This window comes from Rhinoraja longicauda, chromosome 13 (genome assembly GCF_053455715.1).
Source record: "Rhinoraja longicauda isolate Sanriku21f chromosome 13, sRhiLon1.1, whole genome shotgun sequence".
Lineage (NCBI taxonomy): Eukaryota > Metazoa > Chordata > Chondrichthyes > Rajiformes > Arhynchobatidae > Rhinoraja > Rhinoraja longicauda.
The window spans coordinates 19,417,185-19,431,187 of NC_135965.1; the positions used below are offsets into that span (position 1 = coordinate 19,417,185).

Sequence of the window (14,003 nt, forward strand, 5' to 3'; positions counted from 1 at the left end):
TGCTCCATGTTCTATGACATGTCATGGGTTGTGGGGAGAAGAGAGGAGAATGGGGTTGAGAAGAAAAGATAGCCTTGATTGCATGGCAGAGTAGACTTGATGGGCCAAATGGCCTAATTCTGCTCCTTTAACTTATGAACCTCTTACTCAGTCAGGGGTACCATGAACTCGATTCCAATGTTATTTTATTCATGATCAATATTCTAGCCGTCTTTTTTTCATTCTGAGAATCAGTAACAGTTGTGATATTTGTTCAGTCCACTAAGATGGTGACCCATTCATCTCAACATTTAGGTTACAAAAAGACCCTCAGGCTATCTTTGATCAGACTTTACTGGCTCCTATTTTGCACGAAACACTATTCACGTAATTAACGCTATGCCCGTTAACATGTACCTGAACACTCTGAACGTCTTGATTGTATTCATGTATTGTCTTTCCGCTGATTAATTAGTACGCAACAAATGCTTTTCACAATACCATGGTACATGTGACAATAAACTAAACTAAACTATTATACCAATTAATATTTTAATCTAAATTGCGATCCATGCTCCACACCACAGGGCCTCCAAGTGTCTACAAAGCAGAAGGTTAACCCCTGGGATTTATTTGAGGGACACAAAAACCCTGCTCCACTCTCCTGGGCTTGGTTCGGCACCGTGCGGGTTGATCGGAAGGTCATCAAGTACGAAGACCAGCATCACCTCCTCTTGTACCACACGCATCCCAAGCCCAAGCCGCGGAGTTACTACCTGGAGCCCCTGCCGCTCCCACCGGAGGACGAAGAGGAGCCCCCCACTCCCGTCTCCCTCGACTCGGAGAAGAAGCCCATGGAGGCGGCCGACCAGAACAAAACCGGCCAGGAGGAAGAGAAAAAAAACAAGAACAGGAAAAGGAAGCCAAAGTCTTCAGCGTCGAGAATAGATGTAAGGACCAACTCCTGTTCTCATTACATTTGGGGTGGCAGTGTGAGCCGCGAGGAGGATGCTATGAGGCTGCAGGGTGAATTGGATAGGTTGGGTGAGTGGGCAGAAGCATGGCAGATGCAGTACAATGTAGATACATGTGAGATTATCCACTTTGGTGGCAAGAACAGGAAGGCAGATTATTATCTGAATGTCTGAAGACATCAGTGAACAGAATAGATTTTTGCAACAGGCCAGGGAGTGCATCATTATCTTTGGTGATGATCTAAGCATCGTGATCTGTGCCTTTGGATTACTACTTGTTCTTAATGCAACATCAATGTGTGAAGCGATGCGTGCCTTTGCAGTTATTCTCACTACCCCGCACCTTTCTGTGTTACAGGACTATCAACAAAATAATGCATACCGAGTGCCTCCAAATTACACACCAATGTCTTCACAACTGATGCACCACCCCCAGGCAGCCCCTTCGTGGGGTTACAACCTCATGGGTCAGCTGCAGCAGACTGGGTTCTATTTTCAGAACCAGCCACTTCCACCTGGTATGTACAGAGATGTGAGGCTGCTGTGCGTTTGGAATGTGCATGGGTACTGCACGACTCACTGGAGCAGAATTAGACCATTCCACCCATCGAGCCATTCAATCATGGCTGATCTATCATTTTCCTGCCTTCTCCCTGTAACCTTTGACACCCGTGCTAATCAAGAACCTGTCAATCTCCAATTAAAAAAATACCCGTTGACTTGGCCTCCACAGCCGTTTGTGGCAATGAACTCCACAGATTCACCGCATTCTGTCTAAAAAATTCCTCCTCATGTCCTTTCTAAAGGTACGTTCTTTTTTTTTCTGAGGCTGTGTCCTCTGGTCCTCGACTCTTCCAGTAGTGGAAACATCCTCTCCACATCCACTCTATCCAGGCCTTTTATTATTCGGTAAGTTTCAATGAAAACCCCCCTCATCCTTCTAAATTCAGGGTATGAGTTGAATTAAGCAGCACGTCCTGATTTCGAAATGGTAAGCTTGCAGACCAACCTTGGAAAGCCCATTTCTCACAAACAATAGGGTAACATTATTAATAGATTTCTTGTCTTTCCTCTTGAAGTGCTTGTGGTTACATCAAAGCGTTGAATGGTCAGTTTATTGAGAATCAAGAACCTACACAGAACCTGAATCAGGTTTCGAGTGATCTTTTGGTTAGTGTAGTAAAGGTTACTTGTTATAAAAGTAGGGGAACAACAGATTTGTGAGTTAAGACTTTCTGCATTACTTTTTTCATCTGCTTGAGGAGTTGAGTATCATTATTGGTTTTACAATCCAGTAGCCTGGTGCATTGATCCAAAGACATAGCAATTGAGGGATTTTAAATCAGTTATGTAAAAAATGTGGGCTTATAAAAAAATCTTGCAGTAATAGCATCGACCAAGAAACAACCAGTCTATTGTTAAAAACCATCTGGTTTACCATCTAGACCTTGCCTGGATTACGTCTGTCTCCAGACTCCCAGAAATACAGTTGCCTCTAAATGTACTCCATAGTAGACACACTATCCACTCCAGCAGTTACTGATCGACTTTAAGCATTGGACTTTGGTAATGAACGATTTATTTAAAGTAATCTTGGGATAATATTTGCTCCAGCACTATAACCCCTCACATAAGCTTGCATGTTTTGAGTCAGAGGGTTAGATCCTTAATCCAGGAATCTATTCAAAAGCTGGGAAAGTCATAGAGGTGCACAACATGGAAACAGGCTCTTTTTCGCCCACCTCGTCCATGCTGATTTAGTTATGCTTGAGCTCATCTCACAATATTCTAAACTCTGGGGGGAAAAGAGGCAGGGCCTTATTTATTCTCATAAGACTGATTCACATTAGCTGGAACCAGTGGTGGTGAATCTTTGCTGCACTTTATCTACAGCAAAAATATCCTTCTTCAGATGAGGAGATCAAAGTTGTCCACAATACTCCGGGTGTGGTCTGATAGGGGTCTGGTCTGTGGTATGTTCGATCCCTTTTTTTCATTCTGAGTATCAGTAACAGTTGCCCTATTTTTAAGTACACAAAGATGGTGACCATGTAATCTCAACAGTAGGGGTGTCAGGGGTTATGGGGAGAAGGCAGGAGAATGGGGTTGAGAGGGAAAGATAGATCAGCCATGATTGAATGGCGGAGGAGACTTGATGGACCAAATGGCCTAATTCTGCTCCTTGAACTTATGAACACCTAGTTTAGTTTAGTTTATTGTCACATGTATCGAGGTACAGTGTAAAGCTTTTTTGTTCTGTGCTATCCAGTCAGCAGAAAGACTATCTAGACATGATTCCAGTTAAGCCATCCACAGTGCACAGATACAGGACAAAATGAATAACATTTAGTGCAAGATAAAGCCCTGTAAAGTCCGATTAACGATAGTCTGAGGGTCTCCAATGAGGTAGATGGGAGGTCAGGACTGCTCTCTAGTTAGTGATAGGATGGTTCTGTTGCCTGATCACAGCTGGGAAGAAACTGTCTGTGAATCTGGAGGTGTGCGCTTTCACACTTCTGTACCTCTTGCCTGATGGGAGAGGGGAGAAGAGGGAGCGAGAAGCTTTCCCTGAATCAGGAGGTATAACAAGCAATCTGCTTGTGAAATGTGATGACTCACTGAGGTATTTTTCTCGCAGGAGGTCCCAGGTTGGAGCCGCCCGGCCAGTTTCCCCCCACGAGCACCAAGCAGGCGCTCAGTAACATGCTGCAGCGTCGCTCAGGTTCCATGATGCAGCCGCCCGCCATGCCCACCATCTCTCCCCAGCAGCAACTGCTGCAGATGAAGCTCCTGCAGCAGCAGCAACAACAGCGTCTTCTCCGGCACCAGGTGCCGTCCAGATCCTTCCAGCAGGTGAGTCTCCACTGCCGTAGGACGATGGCCGGGGGTTTGTACTACAGGTCCACCGCCCGTTTTCTGGGACCCTCGGTTCCAGAGCCTTGCCAGATTATCCGTTTTGCCGGACCAGCAAAGGTCACGGCCTCAAGGGAGGGGGGTGTGGGGGAGGGGGGGGGGGGGGCGTGGTACCAGCCCGCAAAGTCGGCCAGGGAAGTCAGCTCCGGCTGGCTGCAGTTCCAGAGCCACGGCAGCAGGGGGCAAGTTTGACCCACCCGTCGGCACAGAAGTCCCAAAGTGGTCAAGATCGGTCACCTCACCGGCCATTTTAGGGGGCTTTGCAAGTGTGCTCTCGTAATTTTGTCCAGATTATAGGAGGTGCCGGACCACGAGTTGGCAGAAAATCAGTGGGGGACCTGTAGTAACTTGTAAAAGTGTCGTTAACATTTTTACATTGGCAGCACAGTCACAGAGGCATAAAGCCACGCAGCACTGAAATAGACCTCCGACCTGCTCATCAAGTTGCCTAACTAAGCTAGTCCCACTTGCCTGCTCTATATCCCTCCAAACCTTTCCTATCTAGTTTACTCTAGTTTAAAGATACAGCATGGAAATAGGTCCGTAAGCCCACCAAGTCTATGCCGACTATTAATTACTCATTCACACTAGTCCCACTTTCATGTCCACTGCCTGCAAACTGGAGACAATTTATAGTCACCAGCTAACCTACAAACCTGCACATCTTTAGGTCCCGCCAGACACCTGGGTTCGATCCTGACCTCAACTGCTGTCTGTGTGGAGTTTGCATGTTCTCCCTGTAACCTGTGGGTTTCCTCCGGGTGCTCTGGTTTCTTCCCACATCCCATTAACATGCGGGGTTGTTGATTAATTGGCCTCTGCACATTTTTGGGAGTAGATCAGAAAGTGGGATAACATAGAACTAGTGTGAATGGGATGATCGATGGTCGGTGTGGACAGTGTGTCGAAGAACCAGTTTCCATGCTGTATCGCTAATCTAAACTAAACTAAAACTAAAATTAAACTAAACTAAACTAAACTAAACTAAACTAAAACAAAAACTCTACTAAATTAGGAATAATTTCTGGGGCTAGATACGGGGACAAGTACAAAGGAGCGAGAATGCAATGTGGATGCTTAATTAACAAATTTTAATCTGTTGTTTTTAATCAGTATGCAGCATATTGGCATCAGTGGTGAATATTTGGTCAGTGACTTAGATGCATATAATTTCTGGCAGTCCCTTGGTGTGTTCACTCTTATACTGTTGATTCTCGTAACCTCATTGAAATGGCAGCTTGAACCATTAAATATTTAGATGCTCTCTGGGTGAAATAATTGTAAGAGCACTGAATCCTGATATACATCCGAGCTTGTGCCAACGAACCTAACAACTCACTCGCTCAGAAACGTCTGGTATTTATCATACTATTTTAGTTCTAGAAAGAAGTGATGTTCAAATTAGCTCCCCAGGCAGCAGTGAATATTTGCCAGCCTCGTATGTACATGTACGTCTGCCAAAGAGCGGCCAAATGATTGTCTTTGGATAAGAGGTGGTCCGTTTCGGATGGAGATGAGATGGAATGTCTTCATGCAGACGCTTGTTTGAAGGACCTTGACACCTACTCCTATTTCTGTTTCGCGTGTTCTCACATTCTTTTTTTTAAACTACAGAAAATCAGAAAATAGGCCAGGCTCGATCCAGGCTGTCTTTGCGGAGATTGCAAGTTCTCCCTGTAACCGCATGGGTTTTCTCCGGGTGTCCTGTTTCCACCCAAATTCCAAAGACGTGCGGGTTTGTAGGTTAATTGAACTCTGTAAAATGCCCCTATTGTGTAGGTAGTGGATGCAAAACTGGCATAGAACTTGTGTGAACGGGTGATCGATGGTCAGCACGCACTCGGTGGGCCGAAGGATTTGTTTCCAGGCTGTATTTCTAAACTAAACTAAACTAGACTAAACTAAAAATTCAGAACTATTGATATCAAAAGAATCAACCAATAAATTATCACATGATGAGCTTGTAAAAGATGCAATCAGGTCACATGCTGGATTGAACGATGAATCACTAATAGCCTAGGTTTTTCAGCATAATGCCCAACAGACTTTGAAGATAATTAGTTACGAGCTTCACCGCAAATTAGGAGCGGATAGTGTTTGATTAAATTCCTAATTACTGTATTAGGAATTAGGGTGGTTAGCGGATGTTTCCGGATCTTATGCATTTGCATCCGAACACAATGATACTCTGGAATCAGTTCATTTCCTTCTCTGGAAAGCTGCCATTAATTCAGTGATTCAATGATACTTTATTGTCACATGTACCTACTACGTACAGCGACATTATTTTTTTTGCACACAATACACAAAGTATGTGTCTGGTGCCGACAAAGTTACAAAAAGGATTAATTGGAATCTCAATTGTCCCTCTTTGTGTTCGGCTCCCCCCTCTAGCCCTCTAGCAACCTCCCTCCCATCACCCCCCGGTCCCTCTTTATTCTTAACGGCGCGGTGCAGCTTGGCCCGGCCACCTCTCCACGGCCCGTCCTCGGCCCACCTCTCTCTCCCCTTCATACGTTTCGCAAGCGAGCTGTCCCTCTCCTCTCCAGTCCTTTAGCCTTCGCGCCCCGGGGGGGGGGGGCATGGGAGATTAGTCTTTGTGTCCGGTGGTCCTCACTGCCAGCAGCTGTGGCCACTCTAGGCCACCCTGGAGCGGATTTCAAGTGGAAAGAGAGTTTAATTGTCACATGTACCCAAACGGAACAATCAGATTCTTACCTGCAGCAGCTCAACAGGCCTGTAAACACAGTATTCAATAGATAACATCATAATAAAATTTTAAAAAGAAAGTTCAATAAATTAAAGCAAACAATGTCAGTGCAAATAAAATGCCCGAAGTCCCTTAGTTGCAACCAAGACAGTTCGCAGTTCGAAGTTTAGTTTGTATTTGTAGCATTCAATAACCTGGTGGTTGTTGGGAAGAATCTGTTCTTGAACCTGGGGGTCAGTTTTCAGACTCCTGTACCTTCGTCCTGATGCTAGCTGTGAAATGAGAGCATGACCAGTGGGATTTCGATGACCTCTGCAGTGGGTCTTTGATGATGCCGGCTGCCTTTTTGATGCAGCGCCTCCTGTAGATCCCTTCGATGGTGGGGAGGTCAGTACCCGTGATGGACCGGGTACCCGTGATGGACTGGGCAGTGTCAACCACTTTTTGTAATCTCCTTTGTTCCTGGCATTCGAGTTGCTGAACCAGGCAGTGATGCTACTCTCCTCTCCTCTTTGACAGCAGTTGTTTGCAGAATTCAACAAAAGGCCGACTTCTACAGTTGGCATATTGGCCCTTTTCTGATTTTTTACAAGCCTTCACCTTTCTGTTTTGAAGATTTCTTGGCATTAGTTTGTTTTTATATTTGAGTGTACACTCTTGGTGCCAGTCGTGTGTAGCTGGTCCATGTACACCCACTTGAAGACCCCTCGTTGCCATCCCGTTGCCCACGGCTGCCAATGGAACGTGTCTGCTGCTTTTTTCCTCCTCAAGCACCAACCGTGAGGGCCGAAATAGGCCAGAAAGTCATGGAGTCACTCAAGTCCTTCAGCCACCTCGGCCACGCTGACCAAGGTGTCTTCCTGAGCTCATCCCGTTTGCCTGTGTTTGGCCCATAGCCCCCTCAACCCTTCCGATCCATGTACATCCAAAAGTCTTTTAAACGTTGTCATTATACTCACCTTCACCACTTCCTCCAGCTGCTCGTTCCATATGAACACCTTTGTCTGCGTTGAAATTTGCCTCTCACGTTCCCTTTACATCTTTCCCCTTTCACCTCAAACCTGGAAAAAAGACCTCAGTGAACCCTCTCTATAACGGATCATATGCCTTGTCAATGTCAATGCCTTGTCAATGTCAATGCCTTGTCAATGTCAATGCCTTGTCAATGTCCATGCCTTGTCAATGTCCATGCCTTGTCAATGCCTTGTCAATGTCTATGCCTTGTCAATGTCAATGCCTTGTCAATGTCAATGCCTTATCAATTTCAATGACCTCTGCAGTCTAACGAGCAGTCTATGTTCTTAAAGAGACAGACCACTATAACCAAAATCCATTATAAAGAGGTCTGTAATAGTGAGGGTCTACTTTATTACAGTCCACCTTATCGATGCCCCTCATGACATTATAAACCACTGTAAAGTCAACACTCAGAGGTCAGGTGAGGAAATAGTGGCAACATTTATCAGAAATGTTTGCATACATCCTGTAATTTAAGCTAAGGTGTTCATTCCAAAAAGTTGTCAAATAAAATGTTGATCATAGTTATGGCAACGGATACTTTTTTAAATGACTGTTTACGCAAATTGAGTTTGGAAGCCTTGTGAGCATTAATAAGTTTCCAAAATGAAGGCAAGCCAGATCAAACCAGGATAACCTATGCCAAATCTTGCAAAAATACAAGATTCTTGGCATGCAGAATAAGTCGTCTTACTGACGTCCATCTATAAATTAATAGTCGAAGCCAAAAGAAGTATTTCTTCTGCTCCATGGAATCAGTAAGAGGAGATTTCTTATCCTCCCTCCCACTGTTTTGTGGACTTCTCTACAATTCAATATTCTAATAATTAGGTGCACTCTTATTAGTTTAGAGATACAGCGTGGAAACAGGCCCTTCGGCCCACCGAGTCTGTGCAATCACCCATACATTAGTTCTACCCTACACACTAGGGACAATTTACTGAAGCCAATTAACCTACAAACCAGTAAGTCTTTGGAATATGGGAGGAAACTGGATCACCCAGATCACCCAGGGAGAACGTACAAATTCCTTACAGACATCTCCTGTAGTCAGGATTGAACCCGGGTCGCTGGTGCTGAGAGGCAGCACCTCTACGGCTGTGCCACTGTGCCGCCCATTATGAATCCCAGTTTTCCACGGTAAAGTAACATATAATCACATCCCATACTGTTTGAACCATCTAAAACGCTTCAAAAAAGCCTCCACAACCACATTCACAGCTAGTCAAATGTATTGGTGTAAAGTTTGTATAAAGTTTCTCTACGTCCACACAGTCTTCAAAATGGATCAATGGATCAATGAATACATGGATCAATGAATCAAATGGATCAATGAATCATTCATAACCCAGAATAGCTGAGAGTAAGAATTTGAGTTAATTTTTGTCACGTGTACCGGCATACAGTGAAAAACTTTTGTTGCGTACTGACCAGTCAGCGGAAAGATAATATATGATTACAATCGAGCCATCCCTGTGTACAGATACATGATAAAGGGAATAACACGAATAACGTTTGTGCAAGATAAAGTCCAATCAAAGATAGTCCGAGGGCCTCCATTAAGGTAGATAGTAGCTTAGGACTGCTCTCCAGTTGTTGGTAGGATAGTTCATTTAATTTAATTGACAGATTCTTGATCATTACGGGTGTCAAGGGTTATGGGGAGAAGGCAGGAGAATGAGGTTGAGAGGGAAAGGTAGGTCAGCCATGATTGAATGGTGGAATAGACGTGATGGGCCGAAGGGCCTAATTCTGTTCCTATAACGTATGAACTTATAAAAGTATAGAAAGTGCCACAGACTTCAAAGTGTATTTGAATTTCTTTGGCGAAACAATGGCAACAATGATGTTTTATAGATGAGTGAAGCATCCTATCATAGTTGCATCTGCCTGGGTTAGGAGAGGGTGCTGCAGCAATGCAGGAGAGGTTTGGGCCCAATGGGTCCACTTGGTCTAGTATGCTATATAATTTAGTTTAGAGATAGTGTGAAAACATGCCCTATGGCCCACCGAGTCCTCGCCGACCAGCGATCATCCCGTACACTGGGACTATCCTACACACCAGGGCCAATTTACATTTTTTACCAAAGCCAGTTAACCTACAAACCTGTAAGCCTTTGGAGTGTGGGAGGTAACTAGAGCACCCGGGGAAAACCAACGTGGTCACAGGGAGAATGTACAAACTCTGTACAGACAGCATCCATAGTCAGGATCGAACCTGGGTCTCTGGCACTGTAAGGCAACAACTCTACCACTGTGCCACCCCATGCAATCTGGTACATTTCAGGAAAATCCACCCTCTCCACACCAGACCTCTTTAAATATTATCACCTTGTACAAGCTTGCAAATACTTTTTTCCAAATTATAGATACACGCCTCGTATTATTAAAACTCAACCACATGGATCACAAAGGCACATCTTTTTTTTTTGCAACTGTACCACAATCAAGTTTGGTTGCAATTATTTATTCAGGAACTTAAAGGAAAATCTTAGATATGTTTCAGGATCAAAGTTGGACATTGGTTATCATGTGTTTGCAATAAAAGGGACACACTCAGCTGTGTCAAGTTACATTTGTTGTAGATTTGAGTTGGCAGTATTTTTGTCATCTGAGTTACATTAGACTCAACGTGGCAGCCTCCACACACTGCGTGTATTTTGCAGACAACTACGGCCAAATATCTGCTTCAGCCCAAAGATGTTTCCCAATGCTTTGGATCAAGTGAGCAGAGACAAGCAAAAATAGCCTCAAATCTAGAAAAATTAAGCTGAAAGACAGGTACAAAGTTCTGTGGAACTTGAGCATATATTGCCAAATTTGGAATTAAGGATCATAGAGTTATATGGTGTGGAAACATGCTCTTCAGCCCAACTTGCCCACACTGACCAACATGTTCCATCCACACTACACCCACCTGAACCATCCTATCGCCAACTAGAGAGAGGTCCTGACCTCCCATCTACCTCATTGCAGACCTTTGAACCATCTTTGTACTGACTTTTTCGGACAATCTTGCACCAATGTTGTATCTTTATGCACTGTGGACGGCTTGATTGTTTTCATATATCGTCTTTTCTTTTACTATATCGCACGTAAACAAAAGCTTTTCACTGTACCTCGGTGCACGTGACAATAATACACTAAACAGCTGTTAAAATAATAAACCTTTAAAATAAATATATGGATTAAATACAATTGTATCTATCATTTCTCTCTGTATAATATGGATGATATTTGTAAATGTGAATGACGATGTGCTTTTGATGTGAAATGATGCTATAAACAAATTATTTCCCTCTGTTAAACGCTCCCACTGATTCTGTCTGCCATTTTCTTGCCCTTCTCCTCTCTTTCCTTTTCTCTCCAGGACTCCTGTAATCCTGCTGTTACCCTCCAGGATGGCTATAACAATTTCAGCATTATGGTAACCCAGCAACTTGCATTCACTTTTCTGTTTTACGCTACTTCATTTTAAATTTGCTTCTTTTTAAAAAAAACAACTTTAAACCAAAAGCTGTGACAAAGGATTCCTTAAAAAAGGCTCCACAGTTTTCTGTTTCTGTTTCTGTTTTCTGCTGCACAACCGCCAACAGCTGGGCTATCTCGTTTTAAAACATAGTATGAGGGTATGAGGCGTGAATTGTCCAAGATAGACTGGCGATTGATGCTGAAAGGGTTGACGGTGGACATGCAATGGAAGGCATTTAAAGGTCGCATGGATGAACTACAACAAGTGTTCATCCCAGTTTGGCAAAAGAACAAACCAGGAAAGGTAGTGCATCCGTGGCTAACAAGGGAAATCAAGGATAGTATTAAAACAAAAGATGAAGCATACAGATTAGCCAGAAAAAGTAGCATACCAGAGGACTGGGAGAAATTCAGAGTCCAGCAGAGGAGGACAAAGGGCTTAATTAGGAAAGGGAAAATAGATCATGAGGGAAAACTGGCAAGGAACATAAAAACTGACTGCAAAAGCTTTTATAGATATGTGAAGAGAAAAAGATTAGTTAAGACAAATGTAGGTCCCTTGCAGTCGGAAACAGGTGAATTAATCATAGGGAACAAGGAGATGGCAGACCAATTGAACAAATACTTTGGTTCTGTCTTCACTAAGGAAAACATAAACCATCTGCCGGAAATAGCGGGGGACCGGGGGTCTAATGAGATGGAGGAACTGAGGGAAATCCAGGTTAGTTGGGAAGTGGTGTTGGGTAAATTAAATGGATTAAAGGCAGATAAATCCCCAGGGCCAGATAGGCTGCATCCCAGAGTGCTTAAGGAAGTAGCCTCAGAAATAGTGGATGCATTAGTGATCATTTTTCAAAACTCCTTAGATTCTGGAGTAGTTCCTGAGGACTGGAGGGTAGCTAATGTAACCCCACTTTTTAAAAAGGGAGGGAGAGAGAAAACAGGGAATTATAGACCAGTTAGCCTAACATCGGTAGTGGGGAAAATGCTAGAGTCAGTTATTAAAGATGTGATAGCATCACATTTGGAAAGTGGTGAAATCATCGGAGAAAGTCAGCATGGATTTACAAAAGGAAAATCATGTCTGACGAATCTTATAGAATTTTTCGAGGATGTAATTAGTAGAGTGGATAAGGGAGAACCAGTCGATGTGTTATATCTGGACTTTCAGAAGGCCTTCGACAAGGTCCCACATAGGAGATTGGTGTACAAACTTAAAGCACACGGTATTGAGGGTTCAGTGTTGAGGTGGATAGAAAATTGGTTGGCGGACAGGAAGCAAAGAGTAGGAATAAACGGGTCCTTTTTGGAATGGCAGGCAGTGACTAGTGGGGTACCGCAATGCTCAGTGCTGGGACCCCAGTTATTTACAGTGTATATTAATGATTTGGACGAGGGAATTGAATGCAACATCTCTAAGTTTGCGGATGACACGAAGCTGGGTGGCAGTGTTAGCTGCGAGGAGGATGCTAGGAGGCTGCAGAGTGACTTGGATAGATTAGGCGAGTGGGCAAATGCATGGCAGATGCAATATAATGTGGATAAATGTGAGGTTATCCACTTTGGCGGCAAGAACAGGAAAGCAGAGTATTACCTGAATGGTGAACGATTAGGAGAAGGGGTGATGCAACGTGACCTGGGTGTCATGGTGCACCAGTCATTGAAAGCAAGCGTGCAGGTGCAGCAGGCAGTGAAGAAAACGAATGGTATGTTGGCATTCATAGCAAGAGGATTTGAGTTTAGGAGCAGGGAGGTTCTACTGCAGTTGTACAGGGCCTTGGTGAGACCGCACCTGGAGTATTGTGTGCAGTTTTGGTCTCCTAATCTGAGGAAAGATGTTCTTGCCTTAGAGGGAGTACAGAGAAGGTTCACTAGATTGATCCCTGGGATGGCGGGACTTTCATATGATGAAAGACTGGATAGACTAGGCTTGTACTCGCTGGAATTTAGAAGACTGAGGGGGGATCTTATAGAAACATATAAAATTCTTAAGGGGTTGGAGAGACTAGATGTGGGAAGATTGTTTCCGATGTTGGGGGAGTCCAGAACCAGGGGTTGCAGCTTAAGGATAAGGGGGAAGTCTTTTAGGACCGAGATGAGAAAACATTTCTTCACACAGAGAGTGGTGAGTCTGTGGAATTCTCTGCCACAGAAGGTAGTTGAGGCCAGTTCGTTGGCTATATTTAAGAGGGAGTTAAATGGGGCCGTTTTTGCTAAAGGGATCAGGGGTTATGGAGAGAAGGCAGGTACAGGTTACTGAGCTGGATGATCAGCCATGATCATATTGAATGGCGGTGCAGGCTCGAAGGGCCGAATGGCCTACTCCTGCACCTATTTTCTATGTTTCTATAGTCTGAATTATCTGAGCCAAGTAACAAGGAGGACGAACAGCCATTGTATTTTGAGAAAAGGAACTTAGCTCTAGTTTGAAAAAAAGGACACAACATGCAAGAGTAACTCAGCAGGTCAGCCAGCATCTCTGGAGAACGTGAAGAGGTGACATTTCAGGCCGGGAACCTTCTTCAGACTGATTATAGGCGGGAAGAAAGACTGTAGAGAGGAGCTAGCCCAATTTGACCATTTTTCAGTGTTGTCAGTTTTTACTCTTCTTATAAATTGTCATAATGTTTTAGGACACAGCAAGCCTCAATTAGATGAATGAATATGCAACACCTCAGAAAGAAAAACGTTTTTCTTTTCTAAGAAAGCAAATTAATGATTTTTTTAAAATTGCTATCAATGTAATCGTCTGATAAATTGAGTGTCATAATTTTACAGCAGACAGCAAATCTCAATTAGCTGTCTAATTGAGACACCTCAGAAATAAAATGTTTCATGTTTAATAAAGCAAATTAATGACTTTATATAATTGCTATCAGTATTTTGTCTTGTAATAAATTTGAGTGTCATAATTTTATAATGGGCTGCATACATACTGT

At 43.6% G+C, this 14,003-nt stretch overlaps 1 protein-coding gene across 7 annotated transcripts in view; it reads left to right on the forward strand.

Moving 5' to 3' along the window:
* The window catches only part of LOC144599502 (mediator of RNA polymerase II transcription subunit 12-like protein), a 395,150-nt gene that overhangs the window by 355,409 nt on the left and 25,738 nt on the right, over positions 1-14,003 (forward strand). For 6 of the 7 annotated variants that reach the window (XM_078410467.1, XM_078410473.1, XM_078410470.1 and 3 more), the window contains exons 37-40: positions 567-929; positions 1,312-1,471; positions 3,592-3,806; positions 10,964-11,020. In XM_078410467.1, coding sequence (XP_078266593.1) covers positions 567-929; positions 1,312-1,471; positions 3,592-3,806; positions 10,964-11,020 — 795 coding nt within the window. The remainder of the gene's footprint in view (positions 1-566; positions 930-1,311; positions 1,472-3,591; positions 3,807-10,963; positions 11,021-14,003) is intronic. The other variant, XM_078410471.1, reaches the window with a different exon arrangement.